Raw genomic sequence first — 20,625 nt, 5'->3', positions numbered from 1 at the left:
GGACCCTAGAGTTGTAGCTCTAGAGTGGTGTCTGGTTGGATGCTGGAGTTGTGGGGACCCCGGAGTGGTGGCTGGTGGGACCCCAGGGATCATACATTCACCACCTTTAAATTGGAACAACCATTTAATTCTCCCACTCTAGTAAGTTTGGTAACATCACCAGACCCTCCATACCATGGCTCACATGCCTCCCTGCCCATCACCATCTGTCATGCCTGGGAGAGATCTGTCACAATGCCTGGCCCATCCAGTGTCAGGTGACTAGTTACGTGCTGTGGTGACGTTCCGAGTCCGCAGTGAGCAGCGGGTCTGTAGGTGAGTAGATTACTAGCAGTTTTCCCACTACCTCAGGTTTCCAGCAGAACTTATGGTGCTGGAGTACGAGAACCTTTTGGTGGGATCCTGGAGTGATGGAGACCCTGGAGTGTTGGCTGGTGGGGCCCTGGAGTGATGAGAACCCTGGAGTGTTTGCTGGTGGGATCCTGGAGTTAATGGAACCCTGTAGTGAGGAGGACCCTGGAGTGTTGGCTGTTGGGATCCTGGAGTTGTGGGCACTCTAGAGTGGTGGCTGTAGAGTGGTGTCTTTTGGGACCCTGGAGTTGTGGTGACCCCAGAGTGGTGTCTGGTGGGACCCCAGGGATCATACATTCACCACCTATAAATTAGAACAACCCTTTAATTCTCCTCCCACCCTAGTAAGTTTGGTAACATCACCAGACCCTCCATACCATGGCTTACATGCCTCCCTGCCCATCACCATCTGTAATGTCTGGGAGGGATCTATCACAATGCCTGGCCCATCCAGTGTCAGGTGACTAGTTACGTGCTGTGGTGACGTGCCAAGTCCGCAGTGAGCAGCGGGTCTGTACGTGAGTAGATTACTAGCAGTTTTCCCACTACCTCACCTCAGGTTTCCAGCAGAACTTATGGTGCTGGAGTACAAGAACCTTTTGGTGGGATCCTGTAGTGATGAGGACCCTGGAGTGTTGGCTGTTGGGACGCTGGAGTGTTGGCTGGTGGGATCCTGGAGAGATGAGGACCCTGGAGTGTTTGCTGATGGGATCCTGGAGTGTTGGCTGTTGGGATCCTAGAGTTGCAGGGACTCCAGAGTGGTGTCTGGTGGGACTCCAGAGTGGTGGCTCTAGAGTGGTGTCTGGTGGGACCCTGGAGTTGTGGGGACCCTGGAGTGATGGCTGGTGGGACCCAGAGTGTTGTCTGTTGGGATCATAGAGTTGTAGGGACTCCAGAGTGGTGGCTCTAGAGTGTTGTCTGGTGGGACCCTGGAGTTGTGGGGACCCTGGAGTGATGGCTGGTGGGACCCAGAGTGTTGTCTGTTGGGATCATAGAGTTGTAGGGACTCCAGAGTGGTGGCTCTAGAGTGTTGTCTGGTGGGACCCTGGAGTCGTGGAGGCTGATGGGGACCCTGGAGTTGTGGGGACCCCAGAGTGGTGGCTGGTGGGACCCTGGAGTTGTGGGGACCCCGGCGTGGAGTTGTGGGGACCCCGGCGTGGAGGCTGGTGGGGACTCTGGAGTTGTGGGGAGGCTGGTGGGGACCCTGGAGTTGTGGGGACCCCGGCGTGGAGTCTGGTGGGGACCCTGGAGTTGTGGGGACCCCAGAGTGGTGGCTGGTGGGACCCTGGAGTTGTGGGGACCCTGGCGTGGAGGCTGGTGGAGACCCTGGAGTTGTGGGGACCCCGGCGTGGAGGCTGGTGGGATCCCAGGGATCATACATTCACCACCTATACATTGGAACAACTCTTTAATTCTCCTCCCACCCTGGTAAGTTTGGTAACATCACCAGACCCTCCATACCATGGCTCACACATGCCTCCCTGCCCATCACCATCTGTCATGTCTGGGATCTGTCACAATGCCTGGCCCGTCCGGTGACTAGTCACGAGCTGTGGTGACTTGCCGCCGGGTCCGCAGCAGGCTCCTAGCAGTTACCGCACTACCTCGCCTCGGGTTTCCAGCAGGTCACATGGTGCTGGAGCACGAGAACCTTTTTCTGAGAAGAACTCGATCCGCTCGGCATAGCGATTGCTTCCGTCTAGGTCTTGTGTGCATTTTTCCCGCGCTCAGTCTGTCGGCGCGCGATTCGTGCAGCTGCTGAGGAGGCGGCGCGGTGTCACCTCTGCTACAGCCGCCACATTCTGCCGTGGTTCGTCCCTGTCCTCACTGTCCGCTGCCGTGCGTTATTCCTCAGGTGTGCCAGCTCTGTTTTCTCCTTCGTGTCCGGATGACGTCTTGTATGAATTGTGTTTGTCATGCTGCCCCATTACCTGTGTGGGGTAAGGCCCCATAGCCGCCTCTTGTCCCCGTATTCTGAGAGGCTGAATGTTTTCTATGGATTGAGATACGTTGTGACACAAATGCCCGTCCATAAAGCAACCTTCCTACTCTGTATACCACACGGAGATGGACCGGAGACCTGGAGGCTTTCCTGGCAGTGTGGGTGCTGTGGGCACCTTGTCGCTCCCTCGGCTGGTGCTAATGCTTGGCATTATCAACCGACTGATTAAAAAAAAAAATGTGATAACATGCCCCAAAAACGTTTTGTGAATGGAGAGCAGCATAAATCTGACTGATGTGTGACATAAGGACAAATGTGCCCAATGCAGATCTGTCCTAGAATCCTATGGGATCTGCACGGTATAGAAGCTAGTGGAATATCTGGCCTGGATGTGATCACCATGGTGTAGGGATCTTGTGAGACCGCCTGGATTATTGTGTTCTGTTCCTAAGGCTTGGAGATATGAAGTGAGGGAGGTCGCTGTTAACGGATCCTTCATACATGTCCTACAGATTAACATGAACAGTGCCATTTTTAGGCTATACAATGAACGTCTTTTAACTAGCTTTCTTTCTGAATTTACAGGGTTTCGTTGGTTAATAACACCGTTTCATTGAACTTGAACATGCAGTTCTCCAGGAATCCGAGACACCAGAGATTAACTGGAGATCGGAAGGGGGATCATTACCTGTTCAGTCTTCAATTCTATCAGCTTCCGCCAACAGAGAACATTTCCCTTACAGAGTTTGAGACCTTTGCCATTGAGAGACTTAAACGTGAGTTGCTTTTTGACATTTTTTGTTTCTAGGATGTGGTCTCTAAATCTTTTTATTGATGTCTACAATTAGCTAAGAGTTGCAGGACTATGATAGTCATGTTATCACATCCCTGTAGGTATGAGTGTCATGATTTGCAAATCTCTGCCTTCCTGACATTATGCAGGCAGTCATGTGTACACTCCCCGGCTTCATCGGCACACCACACGTGACCAGAGAGGCTGCGGTGACACAGGACACAGTCCGCCATTACACAGTAAGCAGGGTGTCTGCACCCTGGCTGAGTCCTAAGCCATTGCTGCTCCTCTGGGCATGTGCAGTGCACCGATGAAGCCGGAGTGTGTACACCCAGCTTACAATGAATTGTCAGAGAGGAACAGATTTGCAAACAGCCAGCGGTGACAGTGCTCTTGCAAATCATACTACTCACACCCAAGGACATGATTAGTCTGGGGAAAACAACGTCCCACTGACTAGTCACCCAGTAATTAGCACCGTGCCATTGCAGTTATAAAATATACAGTACCTTTCAAAAGTTTAGGGTAACCCAGACAATTTTGTGTTTTCCATGAAAACTCATAGTTTTTATTAAATGAGTTGTCAAATGAATTGGAAATCTAGTCCAGACATTGACAAGATGTGAAAAAAAGATTTTATTTTTAATAATAATTTTCTCCTTCAAACTTTGCTTTCGTCAAAGAATGCTCCCCTTGCAGCAATTACCGCATTGCAGGTCTTTGGCATTCTAGCAGTTAATTTGCTGAGGTAATCTGTAGAAATTTCACCCCATGCTTCCAGAAGCCCCTCTCACAAGTTGGTTTGGCTTGATGGGCACTTTTTGCGTACTATACGGTAAAGCTGCTCCCACAACAGCTCAATGGGGTTGAGATCTGGTGACTGCACTGGCCAATCCATTACAGATAGAATACCAGCTGCCTGCTTCTTCCCTAAATAGTTCTTGCATAATTTGGAGGTGTGCTTTGGGTCATTGTCCTGTTGTAGGATGAAATTGGCTCTAATCAAGCGCTGTCCACATGGTGTTGCAAAATGGAGTGATAGCCTTCCTTATTTAATATCCCTTTTCCCTTGTACAAATCTCCCAATTGACAAGCACCAAAGCAACCCCAGACCATCACATTACCTCCACCATGCTTGACAGATGGCGTCAGGCACTCTTCCAGCATCTTTTCAGTTGTTCTGCGTCTCACAAATGTTCTTCTGTGTGATTCAAACACCTCAAACTTGGATTTGTCTGTCCATAACACTTTTCTCCAATCTTCCGGTGTCCAATGTCTGTGTTCTTTTGCCAATATTAATCTTTTCCTTTTATTAGCCAGTCTCTGATACGGCGTTTTCTTTGCCACTCTGCCCTGAAGGCCAGCATCCCGGAGTCGCCTCTTCACTGTAGACATTGACACTGGCGTTTTGTGTGTACTATTTAATAAAGCTGCCAGTTGAGGACCTGTGAGGCGACGATTTCTCAAACTACAGACTATAATGTACTTGTCTTGTTGCTCAGTTGTGCAGCGGGGCCTCCCACTTCTCTTTCTACTCTGGTTAGAGCCTGTTTGTGCTCTCCTCTGAAGGGAGTAGTACACACCGTTGTAGAAAATCTTCAGTTTCTTGTCAATTTCTCGCATGGAATAGCCTTCATTTCTAAGAGCAATAATAGACTGTCGAGTTTCACATGAAAGTTCTTTTCTCTAGTAACCACCATGACAGCACACCTGGAGGATGTTACCCCTTTCCTAATAGGGACAGGAAATGACAAGAGGTTAAATAACCCCTCCCTCATCCTCCCCCTCAGTGTTTTTTCCTGTCCCTACTAGGGATGAAGAGGTCATCCCAGGTGTGCTGTGCCGGCAGCGGTCACCAGGGGGGAAAGAGATTTTTATGCCGGGCAGCTGGGGAGCAGACTTACCTCTCTTCCCCGAGCGCTGCTCCCGTCTCCTCCAGACTCGGGATTTCCGCCACCAGTCCGCACCTACAAGGCAAGGTCTGGGCGGCATTCTTCGGCTGGAGGCCTCTCTGAGCTCTCCAGCCCCTCTCCTCCTCCAGCGCTGTGCGCACGATGAGGACTTCCGGTCTGAAGCCGGCGGCAGGAAGTGACGTCAGACGCCGTCCGGCTTCAGTATTCAGGAATCTCCTTTGCGTTCCACGCTGGAATGCATGTCAGATGGCGTGGATGTCGGCGGCCTTCCTCCCCCCACATCCGGACATTGGAGGAGGAGGTCCTCTCACAGGAGGACAGGTGCTGTGTCCGGTCGCCTATTTAAGAGCCCCGGACAAGAAGACGTCTCAGGTAAGACCACTGTGTGGTGAAAATCATGGAGACGTCTGCCTCGCGCTCTGCTCTTGCAGATCACAGCACCATCCCGGCCCCAGTAAGTAATCTGGCCCAGGGTGTCCACTCCCTGATGCGGGTTGCAATCTTATGATTCCTTCTCCCCTTTATTTCAGGGGGACAAGGAACCCGCATCAGGAGGCAGATCCAAAGCTGCACGCAAATGTGCTGTCTGTGCAAAAAACTGTCCTCTTCATACAAGAAGACATTGTGCAAAGAGTGCACAGAAAAAATTGTTAGAGAAGAGCAGCCATCTCTAATGGAAGAGATTTAGGGTATGTGCACACGTCCGGATTTTTAGCGTTTTTTTTTTGCGGAATTTCGCCATAAAAACGCTATAAATCCGCTAAAAAAAACGCTAACATTATGCATCCTATCATTTAAAATGCATTTCGCATTTTTTGTGCACATGTTAGCGTTTTTTTCCGCAAAAAAAACGCATACCGCAAAAAATCCGGACATGCTCTTTCTTTTTGCGGATTTTCTGCGGATTTCCTATCAAAATGGACATTCCGGAAAAATCCGCAAAAAATCCGCGCTAAAAAACGCGTCAAACCCGCAAATTCCGCGAGAAATCCGCGCGAAAAAAGCACGCGGATTTCTGGCAGAATTCCCCGGATTTTGTCAGGAAAAAATCCTGACGTGTGCACATACCCTAAAGGTTTGATCCAGCACGAGATCAGAAGCTCTCTGGCCACACTCTCCCAACCCACTCCCTCCCCCAGTACTCCTCCGGAGGCTAAGAAAAGAAAGTTTAATCCAGAGGATGAAAGGCATGAGGAATCTCAGGAGGAGATGTCGGATGAACCTCCAGAGGAAGGTGAAATATCCTTAGACTCAGAGGCTTCTCAGCAAGAGAGATACTACTTCTCCTCCAGTGACATAGAAGAACTCCTCACAGCAGTGAGGAAGACTATGGAGATTGAAGAAGAGAAGACGGCTCAGTCAGTACAAGATGAGATGTTCGGGGGTCTTCGTTCTAAGAAGAAACAGGTATTTCCCATTCACAAAAATATCCGTGATTTAGTTCTAGAAGAATGGGAAACTCCGGAAAAGAGGTTGACCACCCCAGCAGAAATTAATGATCGGTTTCCGGTAGATGACGAAACTGCTTCATGCTGGTCGGAGATTCCTAAGGTGGATATCCAGATCGCTAGGGTAGCTAAGAAAACCACGCTACCATTTGAAGATGCCTCCCAGTTGAAGGACCCTCTGGAGCGTAAGATGGACGGGCTGCTAAGAAAGTCAGGGGAGACGTCAGCATCCTTACTTAACATCAATTCGGTATCTACCTGTGTGGCTAGATCAATGCACCGCTGGCTGGGTCAATTAAAGGAACACCTGTCTTCAGGCACTCCCAGAGAGGAGATCCTGGCCTCTCTACCTATCTTCCAGAAAGCGACAGGATTTCTAGCGGATGCCTCAGCTGAGTCCGTGAGGGTGGCAGCAAGGTCATCAGGATTGTCAAATTCTGTAAGACGAGCACTCTGGCTGAAATCATGGTCTGGGGACATGACCTCGAAGATGAGGCTCTGTTCGATTCCTTTTATAGGGAATTATATGTTTGGGCCGGCCCTGGATGATCTACTGGAGAAGGCTTCAGATAAAAAGACATTGCCAGAACCTAGAAACCCTAGGAAAAGACCCTTTTGCTCTCAACAAGAGCATACTCCTCAATACAGAGGCAAGGGTAAGACAGGGCGCTGGAGTTACCCAAAAGGAGGGAGAGACAGAAATCTTTCTTTCCCAGCCACAAAATCAGAGAAAACAATGACGCCACCAGGGTAGGGGGTCGTATCTCAAACTTCCTCCCATACTGGCAAGCAATCTGCTCAGACCAATTGACGTTAACATCAGTCAGAGACGGAATAAAAATAGAGTTGATATCATATCCTCAAGATGTCAAGAACAACATCTTTAGCTACACCAAAGCTACAATCCATATTGATAGCGGGAGTACAAGATCTTTTGGACAACAAGGTGATCTCCTCAGTCCCGGAGGACGAGAAGAACAGAGGACATTATTCAAATATGTTTCTAATAAAAAAAAACAAATGGGTCCCATCGAATAATAATCAACCTAAAACCTCTGAATCAATATTTCGCCTACAGAAGGTTCAAGATGGAATCAGTAAGGTCTACAGTACCCCTCATAGGACAAGATTTCGTCATGGCGACGATAGATCTACAGGACGCGTATTACCACGTCCCAATCCATCCAGCTTATCGAAAATTCCTAAGATTTGCAGTCGCCAGGGGAAAAGACATAGACCATTTTCAATTCAATGTCCTCCCGTTTGGGCTATCCTCAGCCCCGAGGATCTTCACGAAGATCATGTCTGAAGTAATGGCCTACATCAGAGGTCAACGAATATGCATAATTCCATACCTCTACGACCTACTGATAGTGGCCCCCTCAGTTCCCACTCTTCAAGAACACCTTCAGAGGGTAGTCCAGATCTTATCGTCCCTAGGCTGGATAGTGAACCACAAGAAATCGGAGATGGTTCCATCAACAACAAAGGTCTTTTTAGGGGTCCTACTGGATTCTCGCAGCCAAACATCTTATTTACCAGAACAAAAACGGACCTTGCTTACAGCAAAGATCAGAACGTTGCGGGACAAGAAGATAACTTCTCTAAGATGGACCATGACGTCGTGCATCCAGATGGTGTCATGGGCACAAGCCCACACCAGAGTACTCCAGACTTATATTCTGTCAAATTGGGGCAGATCCCCAGATTCTCTGGACAGAAAGATCAAAATACCACTGTATGTAAAGTCATCTTTGACGTGGTGGCTACAAAAGGAAAACCTACTCAAAGGAGTTCCCTGGTCGCAGGATCCAGCAATCTCTATAACAGTAGATGCCAGCGAAAGAGGTTGGGGAGCTACGGTAGCCCAACACATATTTCAAGGGAACTGGCCAAATGAGATAAGTCAACGATCCTCGAACTTCAGAGAATTAAAAGCTGTGGAGGAAGTCCTCAAAGCAGCAGTAACTCTTGTTCAGAATTCCCATATCAAGATCTACTCGGACAACATGACAACAGTTGCCCATCTTCGTCATCAGGGAAGTACAAGACACGAGGATCTAAAGGCCATATCAGCCAGAATATTTTCCTGGGCCGAAGAACATGTTCTCTCTCTTTCTGCCCTGCACATAAGAGGGGAAATAAATATACAGGCCGACTTCCTGAGCAGAGAAAAGATCCATCCCGGAGAATGGGGTCTAGACCCAGAGACTTTTCAGATTTTGGTCAGAAAGTGGGGACAGCCGGAAGTGGACCTGTTCGCGAACGCCCAGAACACAAAAGTGGATCAATTTTTTTCACTAGATCCAACCAATCCGGGGCTAGGAGTAGACGCATTGGCCCAACCATGGACATTCTCACTGGCCTACACTTTTCCTCCATTACGAATTCTACCAAGGGTCCTACAGAAGATAAGGACAGAAAGGGTCAGTGTAATCTTAGTAGCTCCATTTTGGCCCCAAAGAAGTTGGTTTGGGTCCCTCATCAGCCTAAAAGTAGATGGACCAATGGCACTACCTCCGATCAAGAACCTCCTCTATCAGGGGCCAATACTTCATCCAGACCCCGAGAGATTACACCTGAATGCCTGGCTTCTGAATTCTCAATTCTGAGGACCAGAGGGCTATTAAAGAAGGTCATTAGTACGCTACAGAAAAGCCGGAAGACCGTTACCAATTCCATTTATCAGAAAATATGGAAAACCTATATCACATGGAGTGCTCCTGAACGGCCCAACCCAGACAGGCCGAACTTAGCCAGAATCCTGGATTTTTTACAAGATGGACTAGAAAAAGGTCTCAAACCCAGCACCCTCAAGGTACAGGTGGCGGCACTGAGCTCGTATTTTGACCAACCTCTAGCCGAACACAGATGGATAAGAAGGTTTATGACGGCAGCATCCCGCATATCTCCAAGATCCATTAATATAGTCCCATCATGGGACCTCAATATAGTCCTGAAGGGACTTTCACTTCCACCTTTAGAACCTTTGTCATCAATAACAATGGATAGACTCGCCTGGAAAACCACCTTCCTGATAGCCATAACTACAGCCAGGAGAGTAGGTGAACTACAGGCCCTGTCGATCAATGAACCCTACACGAGGATTCTACAAGATAGGCTTATTCTGCGATTGGATCCATCCTTTCTTCCAAAAGTCGTCTCTGACTTTCATAAGTCACAGGAGATAATTCTCCCTTCCTTTTATCAAGAACCAAAAAATGAAGAACAACAGTTCCATACTTTAGACGTTCGAAGAACGGTATTTTATTACCTTCAAATTTCAGATAAAATTAGGAAGGATCATTTATTTATCCATCTTCATGGGCAGAATAAGGGAAAGAAGACTTCCAAATCTACAATTGCCAATTGGATCAAGAGAGCAATCTTGGAGGCCTATCAGATCCAAGGCCTTCCACCACCAGAAAAATTCACAGCTCATTCTACCAGAGCAACAGCTGTCTCCTGGGCCAAGAAAGCCAGGGCTTCCATTGAGCAAATATGCAGAGCTGCTACGTGGTCCTCGGTCCATACATTTTCCAAACATTACAGGCTAGACCTGATGTCAAAGGAGGACTTGGCCTTCGGAGAAAAAGTCCTTGGGGCTATAGTCCCTCCCTAATAGATTACTCTTGGGTACTGCTCCAGGTGTGCTGTCGTGGTGGTTACTAGAGAAAATAGAATTATTCTTACCGTTAATTTGGTTTCTAGTAACTCACCACGACAGCAGGAGTAATCCCTCCCTATGCTTGATATACATTCTGAAAAGAATAAATATAATTTGAAGCATTCCTTCTCCTGTGGTCCTTTATAATAACCCCTCTCTCATCCTCCCCCTCAGTGTTATTTAACCTCTTGTCATTTCCTGTCCCTATTAGGAAAGGGGTAACATCCTCCAGGTGTGCTGTCGTGGTGAGTTACTAGAAACCGAATTAACGGTAAGAATAATTCTATTTTTTTTCTGGCCATTTTGAGAGTTGAATGGAACCAACAAATGTAATGCTCCAGATTCTCAACTAGCTCAAAGGAAGGCCAGGTTTATAGGTTCTCTAATCAGCCAAACTGTTTTCAGCTGTGCTAACATACTTACACAAGGGTATTGTAACCATCCATTGGCCTTCTTACACAGTTAGCAAATACGAAGTACTAGAGTGATGGTTGTTGCAAATGGGCCTCTATACACCTATCAAGATTACAAACCAGACATTTGCACCTAGAATAGTCATTTACCACATTAACAATGTATAGAGTGTATTTCCTAATCATTTAATGTTAGCTTCATTGGAAAAAACTGTGCTTTTCTTTAAAAAATAAGGACATTTCTTAGTGACCCTAAACTTTTGAATGGTAGTTTATTTTTATGACGTCCCTCCTGACAGCACCACCAGGAGGTGTTTCGTCTTATCCTTGATAGGGACAGGAACGCAGAAGAGGTTAAATAGCCCCTCCCCACACCCTCTAGTGTTTTTCCGGTCCCTATCAGGGACAGACGTGGAAGAGGAGCACGCATGTGGAAGTTCTATTTACAAGGAGTAATGGGCTCTGCAGGGTCCCGACCTGTACTCAAGAACCACGCTGATACTCTCTGGAAGGTCCCGCAATGTTTGGTCGAGCTGTGGTTTCCCGGGGGTTAGCCATATCTCTCTCTAGAGGGTTCTGGGCTCCTGCTGCCTTATGTGGGACGCGCACTATGATGGCCAGGTACTGGAAGGAACACGAGGCAGCACGCGCTCCGGGGCATACTTCCGGCGGAGTGTGCAGGCTTCCGGGGTGTGTGAACAGGTACGGTTTCCTCTCTGATGCCGTCTGTCCTCTCTGCCTAAAAGACCCAGGTGGGATGTGAATCCAAGCTCAGAGGAAGGAGAGTTGTCTTACTACTTGATCCTGACCCAAGCGAAGGTGACCTCTGACGGTTCAGGACGAGATGTTAGGAGGTTTACGAGTCCGTATGAACAGAGTCTTCTCAGTAAATAAGCACATCCCAGCAATGATACTGGAAGAATGGGGAAAAAGTTGGTTGTTCTGAGAGACTTTAAATATCGTCTCCCCTTTAATCCAGATGAGACCAAAGTATGGAAAGAGGTCCTAAAGGTTGATATACCAGTAGTGAGGGTCTCTAAAAAAAATACAGCTATTCTCTTTGAGGACTCCTCTAGCCTTAAAGATCCTATGGACAATAGATCAGAAGATTTCCTTAAAAAGACCTGGGAATCCTCTTCAGCTATCATAAAGGCGAACATAGCAGCCACTTCAGTAGCCAAGTCAATGAGCCTGCAGGTTGAGGAGTTGGCTAGTCATATAAGAACAAGACTCCTTGAGAAGAAATCCTGAGGTCGCTACCATTGCTAAAGATGGCAACTTCATGGCGGACGCCTCGGCAGAGTCAGTTTGGTTTGCTACAAGAAATAGTGCGCTATTGAATGCAGCGAGACGTGCTTTATGGTTAAGATCGTGGTCAGGAGATACCCACTCAAAAAATAAATTATGTTTAATTCCCTTCTCTGGCCCACAGGTGTTTGTGCCAGCCCTAGATGAGGTACTAGAGAAAGGGTCAGATAAAAAGGTTTCCTGGAAGAAAAACCGAAAAGGATGCTTTCCTTTCGGAAAATTCGCTCTTATCCCAGACAGGACTATAGAGGGAAAGGGAAGTCGGGCAGGTGGAACTACCCCAAGGGCGGTAGAGAAAGAGGCTCCTTCGAGAACCAAGAGCTGGGATCTAGCAGACAATGATGCCAGAAGTGTTGGGGGGGGGCTTCAGTACTTCCTTGGCAGCTGACAGGACATTTCCAGAAATCCGTGGATTCTGCAGACAGTCGCTCAGGTTTACAGAATAGAGTTCGCTCAGTTGCCTCCCGGAAGATTCTGTCTAACAACTGCTCAGTCTCCAGGGGTCCATCAGAGGCTCTTAAACGACATGAAGGAACTTAGACTTGCGGGTCGTATAGTTCAGGTACCACCGTCCCAACAATATCAAGGACACTATTCAAGTCTGTTCTCCATAAAAAAGCCAGGAGGAGAGTACCCATCAATCCAAAACCACTAAATGAGTGGGTGCTTTACAAATAATTCGAGATGGAGTGATTGAAATCTGTCATAACTCTGATAAAGAAGGACTGTGATGAGCACTTTAGATCTGAAGAGTGCCTACTATCACGTACCCATCCATGCCTCGTACCATAAGTACCTCAGGTTTCCAATAATACATCAGGGAAGGATTCAGCATTTCCAGTTTCGATGTTCTATTTCCGTTCAATCTCTCTTCCGCACCCCGTGTCTACGCAAAGCTTATGGTGGAAATAATGGCTTTCTTAACCCCTTTCTGACATCGGATGGGATAGTACGTCTGAGGTCTGATCCCCTGCTTTCATGCGGGCTCCGGCGGTGAGCCCGCATCAAAGCCGGGACATTTCAGCTGTTTTGAACAGCTGACATGTTGCCCGCAATAGCGGCGAGTGGAATCGCGATTCACCTGCTGCTATTAACTAGTTAAATGCCACTGTCAAACGCTGACAGCGGCATTTAACTACCGCTTCCGGCCATCCGGCCGGAAATGCGCTCATCGTTGACCCCCGTCACGTGATTGCGGGTCAGCGATGCGTCGGCATGACAACCAGAGGTCTCCTGGAGACCTCTATGGTTGTTGATGCCGGATTGCTATGAGCGCCATCCTGTGGACGGCGCTCATAGCAATGCTGTAATTCTGCATAGAAGCATGCCAAAAGTTAAATAAAAATGTTTTTAACCCCTTAAGCCCCGAGGGTGGTTTGCACGTTAATGACCGGGCCAATTTTTACAATTCTGACCACTGTCCCTTTATGAGGTTATAACTCTGGAACGCTTTAACGGATCTTGGCGATTCTGACATTGTTTTCTCGTGACATATTGTGCTTCATGGTAGTGGTAACATTTATTCGATATAACTTGCGTTTATTTGTGAAAAAAACGGAAATTTGGCGAAAATTTTGAAAATTTGGCAATTTTCCAACTTTAAATTTTTATGCCCTTAAATCACAGAGATATGTCACGCAAAATACTTAATAAGTAACATTTCCCACATGTCTACTTTACATCAGCACAATTTTGGAACCAAAATTATTTTTTGTTAGGGAGTTATAAGGGTTAAAAGTTGACCAGCAATTTCTCATTTTTACAACACCATTTTTTTTTTTTTTAGGGACCACATCTCATTTGAAGTCATTTTGAGGGGTCTATATGATAGAAAATACCCAAGTGTGACACCATTCTAAAAACTGCACCCCTCAAGGTGCTCAAAACCACATTCAAGAAGTTTATTAACCCTTCAGGGGTTTCACAGGGATTTTTGGAATGTTTAAATAAAAATGAATATTTAACTTTTTTTCACACAAAATTTATTTCAGCTCCAATTTGTTTTATTTTACCAAGGGTAAGAAGAAATTAGACCACAAAAGTTGTTGCGCAATTTGTCCTGAGTGCGACGATACCCCATATGTGGGGGTAAACCACTGTTTGGGCACATGACAGAGCTCGGAAGGAAGGCGCGCCATTTGACTTTTCAATGCAAAATTGACTGGAATTGAGATGGGACGCCATGTTGCGTTTGGAGAGCCCCTGATGTGCCTAAACATTGGAATTCCTCACAAGTGACACCATTTTGGAAACTAGACCCCCTAAGGAACTTATCTAGATGTGTTTTGAGAGCTTTGAACCCCCAAGTGTTTCACTACAGTTTATAACGCAGAGCCGTGAAAATAATTTTTTTTTCACAAAAATGATTTTTAGCCCCCTGTTTTGTATTTTCACAAGGGTAACAGGATAAATTGGACCCCAAAAGTTGTTGTCCAATTTGCCCTGAGTACGCTGATACCCCATATGTGGGGGGGGGGGAACCACTGTTTGAGCGCATGGCAGAGCTCGGAAGGGAAGGAGCGCCATTTGGAATGCAGACTTAGATGGATTGGTCTGCAGGCGTCACGTTGCATTTGCAGAGCACCTGATGTACCCAAACAGTACAAACCCCCCACAAGTGACCTCATATTGGAAACTAGACCTCCCAAGGAACTTATCTAGATGTGTTGTGAAAACTTTGAACCCCCAAGTGTTTCACTACAGTTTACAACGCAGAGCCGTGAAAATAAATAATCTTTTTTTCTCTAGTAACCCCCCACGACAGCACACCTGGAGGATGTTACCCCTTTCCTAATAGAGACAGGAAATGACAAGAGGTTAAATAACCCCTCCCTCATCCTCCCCCTCAGTGTTCTTTCCTGTCCCTACTAGGGATGAAGAGGTCATCCCAGGTGTACTGTGCCGGCAGCGATCACCGGGGGGAATAGTTATATTTGCCGGGCAGCTGGGATCGGACTTACGTCTATTCCCCATCGCTGCTCCCGTCTCCTCCGACTCGGGACTCCTTCGCCACCATTCCGCACCTGCGGGTAAGGTCTGGGGCGTTCTTCGGCTGGAGGCCTCTCTGACCTCTCCAGGCCTTCTCCTCCTCCGCGCGTGTGTGTGGGGACTTCCGGTCTGAAGCCTGCGGCGGGATATGACGTCAGACGCCGGCCGGCTTCACTGAACAGGAAGTTCCTTGTGCGTTCCAGCTGGAACGCTAGGCAAACAGCGTGGAAGACGTCGGCGTTCTCCCCCCACGTACTTCCGGACACCCGAGGAGGAGGTCCTCATCCAAGAGGACAGGTGCTGCGGTCCGGTCGCCTATATATTTAGACCCTGGACAGGAAGACATCGCAGGTAGGACCACTGTGTGGTGAAGACCATGGAGATGTCTGCTTCCTCGCGCTCTGCACCTGCAGATCACAGCACCATCCCGGCCCCAGTGAGTAGTCTGGCCCAGGGTGTCCACTCCCTGATGTGGGTTATAGTCTTATAATTCCTTCTCCCCTTCCTTTTAGGGGGACAAGGAACCCACATCAGGAAGCAAATCCAAAACTACCCGCAAATGCGCAGTTTGTATGAAGAAGCTGTCCTCTTCATATAAGAAATCATTGTGCAAAGAATGCACAGAAAAAATTATCAGGGAGGAACAGCCGTCTCTGATGGATGAGATCAAAGGCTTAATCCAGCATGAAATTAGAACATCTCTGGCCACTCTTTCCCAGCCTACAGCATCTCCTAGTGCCCCTCCTGAGGCTAAGAAAAGGAAACTTAATCCACAGGAAGAAGGGCAGGAGGACTCCCAAGGGGAGACGTCAGACGAACCCCCAGAGGAAGGTGAATTAGCCTTTGAACCTGAGACCGTCCAGCAAGAGAGATACTACTTCTCTTCAACTGACATAGAAGAACTCCTCACAGCTGTCAGGAAGACTATGGAAATTGATTAAGAGAAGACGGCCCAGTCAGTATAAGAAGAGATGTTCGGGGGGCTTCGTTCTAGGAAGCGTCAGGTGTTTCCTATTCACCAAAATATCCGGGATTTAGTTCTGGAAGAGTGGGAAGCCCCAGAAAAGAAGCTGACTACTCCAGCGGAAATTAAGGACAGATTTCCTGTAGATGCCGAGACAGCTTCTTGCTGGTCGGAGGTTCCAAAAGTGGACGTCCAAATTGCCAGAGTAGCCAAGAAAACCACGCTACCATTCGAGGATGCCTCCCAACTGAGAGACCCTCTGGAACGTAAGATGGACGGACTACTAAGGAAATCGTGGGAAACGTCAGCGTCCTTATTGAACATTAACTCAGTATCCACTTGCGTGGCTAGATCAATGCATCGCTGGCTGGGGCAGCTAGAGGAGCACTTGTCCTCAGGTACTCTGAGAGAAGATATTCTAGCTTCTTTGCCTATCTTCCAAAAAGCAACAGGCTTTTTAGCGGATGCTTCCGCGGAATCCGTGAGAGTGACGGCAAGATCAGCTGCATTATCAAACTCAGTAAGGCGTGCACTCTGGCTAAGATCCTGGTCTGGTGACATGACTTCTAAGATGAGGCTGTGTTCGATTCCCTTCAAAGGAAAGTATATGTTTGGACCAGCCTTGGATGATCTTCTGGAGAAGGCTTCAGACAAGAAGAAAACCTTACCAGAACCTAGAAACCCTAGGAAAAGACCCTTCCGTGCTCAGCAGGAGCATACTCCTCAATACAGAGGGAAGGGATAGACAGGTCGTTGGAGTTATCCAAAAGGAGGGAAAGATAGGAATCTTTTTCTCTCCCAACCCCAAAATCAAAGAAAGCAATGACGCTATCATGGTGGGGGGTGGGGGGGGGGGGTCGGATCTCGAACTTCCTCCCATACTGGCAAGAGATCGGTGTGGATCAGTGGACTTTAAGATTGGTCAAAGAGGGGATGAAAATAGAGTTCATATCATATCCCAAAAAAAGAATAAAGACAACATTATCCACACCAAAGCTACAATCCACATTGATAGCGGAGATAAAGGATCTCTTGGTCAACAATGTGGTCTCCATAGTCCCAGAAAACGAAAGAAACAAAGGTCATTATTCCAACCTATTTCTGATAAAAAAACCAAATGGAACCCATCGGATGATAATCAATTTAAGACCTCTGAATCAATATGTAACCTACAGAAGATTCAGAATGGAGTCCGTCAGATTGACAGTACCCCTAATAGGGCAGGACTTCGTCATGGCAACCATCGACCTACAGGACGCATATTATCACGTCCCAGTCCATCCGACTTATCGGAAATTTCTAAGATTTGCGGACACCAGAGGAGAGGCTATAGACCACTTTCAGTTCAATGTCCTCCCATTTGGACTATCCTCGGCTCCAAGGATTTTTACAAAGGTCATGTCCGAGGTAATGGCCTACATCAGAAGTCGGCAGATATGCATAATCCCGTACCTCGACGACCTCTTGGTAGTGGCCCCCACAGTTCCAATTCTACAGGAACATCTTCAGACAACAACCCAGATCTTGTCATCCCTGGGATGGGTGGTAAACCCCCAAAAATCGGATATGGTTCTGTCCACAACGAAGATCTTCCTAGGGGTCTTATTAGACTCCCACAACCAAACATCTTTCTTACCCGAACAAAAGCGGTCCCTGCTTACATCAAAAATAAGAATGTTGCGGGACAAGAAGATAATATCTCTAAGATGGGCCATGTCGGTTCTAGGGACCATGACATCATGCATCCAGATGGTGGCATGGGCAAAAGCCCACACCAGGATACTCCAGGCCCATATCCTATCAAGCTGGGACGGATCCCCAGGTTCTCTAGACAAAAAGATCCGGATACCACCGCATGTAAGGTCCTCATTGACATGGTGGCTACAGAAGGAGAACTTAATGAGAGGAGTTCCTTGGTTGCAAGACCCAGCAGTCACCATAACAGTGGACGCCAGCGGGAAAGGTTGGGGAGCTACGGTAGACCAGCACATATTCCAGGGATACTGGTTAACCGAAATAGCACAGCAATCCTCAAACTTCAAAGAGCTAAAAGCAGTGGAGGAAGTTCTCAAAGCGGCAGTAACTATTGTACAGAATTCCCATATAAAAATATACTCGGACAAGATGACAATAGTTGCCCACCTTCGCCATCAGGGAAGTACAAGACACAAAGATCTAAAAAGAATATCAGCAAGAATATTTTCGTGGGCCGAAGAACATGTTCTCTCCATATCCGCCCTACACATAAAAGGAGAAATAAACGTACAAGCCGACTTCCTGAGCAGGACAAAAATCCATCCAGGAGAATGGAGCCTAAACCCGGAAGTCTTTCAGATACTGGTCAGAAGATGGGGACAACCAGAAGTGGACTTGTTCGCGAACAGTCAGAACACAAAGGTAGACCAGTTCTTCTCGCTAGACCCAATCAATCCGGGGTTAGCTGTGGACGCATTGGTTCAGCCATGGACATTTACACTAGCATACGCTTTCCCGCCATTGCCAGTTCTACCAAGAGTCCTGCAGAAGATAATCAATGAGCCCTACATGAAGATTCTACAGGACAGGCTTATCCTACGATTGGATCCATCCTTTCTCCCAAAAGTCGTCTCTGACTTCCACAAATCGCAGGAGATAATTCTTCCTTCTTTCTATCAGGAGCCAAAGAATAAGGAAGAGGAACATTTCCATACTCTGGAAGTTCGGAGAATGGTACTCTATTATCTTCAAGCGTCAGAGAAGATTAGAAAGGATCAGAATCTGTTTATTCATCTTCTCGGCCAGAATAAGGGGAAGAAGACTTCCAAATCTACAATTGCGAATTGGATAAAAAGGGCAATCCTGGAGGCCTATCAAATTCAAGGCCTTCCACCACCAGAAAAGCTCACAGCCCATTCTACTAGGGCAACAGCTGTCTCCTGGGCCGAGAAAGCCAGTGCTTCCATTGAGCAAATATGCAGAGCGGCTACGTGGTCCTCGGTCCATACGTTCTCCAAACATTACAAACTTGACCTGATGTCAAAAGAAGACTTGGCCTTCGGAGAAAAAGTCCTTGGTGCTGTAGTCCCTCCCTAAATGTTACTCTTGGGTACTGCTCCAGGTGTGCTGTCGTGGGGGGTTACTAGAGAAAATAGAATTATTCTTACCGTTAATTCGGTTTCTAGTAACCCACCACAACAGCAGGAGTAATCCCTCTCTTTGCTTGTTATACGTTCTGAAAAGAATAAACATAATTTGAAGCATTCCTTCTCCTGTGGTCCTTTATAATAACACTGAGGGAGGGGTTATTTAACCTCTTGTCATTTCCTGTCCCTATTAGGAAAGGGGTAACATCCTCCAGGTGTGCTGTCGTGGTGGGTTACTAGAAACCGAATTAACGGTAAGAATAATTCTCTTTTTTCCCACAAAAATGATTTTTAGCCCCCCAAATTTTTATTTTCCCAAGGATAACAAGAGAACTTGGACCCAAAAAGTTGTTGTCCAATTTGTCTCGAGTACGCTGATACCCCATATGTTGGGGTAAACCCCTCTTTGGGCGCACAGGAGAGCTCGGAAGTGAAGGAGCACTGTTTTACCTTTTCAATGCAGAATTGGCTGGAATTGAGATCGGACGCCATGTCGCGTTTGGAGAGCCCCTGATGTGCCTGAACAGTGGGAACTCCCCAATTCTACCTGAAACCCTAATCCAAACGCACCCCTAACCCTAATCCCAACGGTAACCCTAACCACACACCTAACCCTGACACACCCCTAATTCTAATCCCAACCGTAAATGTAATCCAAACCCTAACCCTAGCCCTAACCCTAATGGGAAAATGGAAATAAATACATTTTTTTAAATTTTATTATTTTTCCCTAAGGCTAGGTTCACATTGCGTTAGGGCAATCCGTTTAGCGCCAGCGGATTGCGCTAATGCAATGTCTTTTTAGGTGTCGCGTTTAGTGGTCGCGTTAACGTCCCCGCTCTGGAAGATCGGGGATCGGACCTCGGGCGCTCCGCGGACGCTGCAAGCAGCGTCCGAGGCACGCCACAAAAGCACGGCACCTTGCTAGCGCGAGCCGAAAATGGCACGCTCTAGCGATGCGCTACACCCGAAAATCACATTGCTGTCAATGGGTGCGCTAACGGACCCGTTGCACGGCGATAATTGCGACATTTTCGCCGTGCAACGCTGTCCGTTAGCGTTAACCCATTAACGCAATGTGAACCTAGCCTAACTAAGGGGGTGATGAAGGGGGGTTTGATTTACTTTTATAGCGTTTTTTATATCGGATTTTTATGATTGGCAGCCGTCACACAGTAAAAGACGCTTTTTATAGCAAAAAAATGTTTGCGTCTCCACATTTTGAGACCTATAATTTTTCCATATTTTGGTCCACAGAGTCATGTGAGGTCTTGTTTTTTGCGGGACGAGTTGACATTTTTATTGGTAACATTTTCGGACACATGACAGTTTTTGATCGCTTTTTATTCCGATTTTTTTGTGAGGCAGGATGACCAAAAACCAGCTATTCATGAATTTCTTTTGGGGGAGGCGTTTATACCGTTCCGCGTTTGGTAAAATTGATAAAGCAGTTTTATTCTTCGGGTCAGTACGATTACAGCGATATCTCATTTATATCATTTTTTTATGTTTTGCGCTTTTATACGATAAAAGCTATTTTATAGAAAAAATAATTTTCTCCTTCGCCTCATTGGGGGACACAGACCATGGGTGTATGCTGCTGCCACCAGGAGGCTGACACTAAGTAATACAAAAAAAGTTAGCTCCTCCCCTGCAGTATACACCCTCCTGCTGGCTCCCAGCTAACCAGTTCTTGCTTAGTGTCCGTAGGAGGTA

At 47.2% G+C, this 20,625-nt stretch overlaps 1 protein-coding gene across 3 annotated transcripts in view; it reads left to right on the top strand.

Moving 5' to 3' along the window:
- The first annotated feature begins 846 nt into the window (after positions 1 to 846).
- Positions 847 to 20,625, top strand: part of PRIM2 (DNA primase subunit 2) — a 339,774-nt gene continuing 319,995 nt past the window's right edge. For 2 of the 3 annotated variants that reach the window (XM_069726718.1, XM_069726721.1), the window contains exons 1-2: positions 2,070 to 2,206; positions 2,879 to 3,069. In XM_069726718.1, the coding sequence (XP_069582819.1) occupies positions 2,919 to 3,069 (151 nt within the window). In that variant the 5' untranslated portion in view covers positions 2,070 to 2,206; positions 2,879 to 2,918. Of the gene's footprint in view, positions 866 to 2,069; positions 2,207 to 2,878; positions 3,070 to 20,625 lie in introns of those variants that run through there. The other variant, XM_069726719.1, reaches the window with a different exon arrangement.

The sequence above is a fragment of the Ranitomeya imitator genome, chromosome 5, assembly GCF_032444005.1.
Source record: "Ranitomeya imitator isolate aRanImi1 chromosome 5, aRanImi1.pri, whole genome shotgun sequence".
Lineage (NCBI taxonomy): Eukaryota > Metazoa > Chordata > Amphibia > Anura > Dendrobatidae > Ranitomeya > Ranitomeya imitator.
Note: the sequence above shows the minus strand (reverse complement) of the source record. Positions and strands in the feature narration are given on the sequence as shown.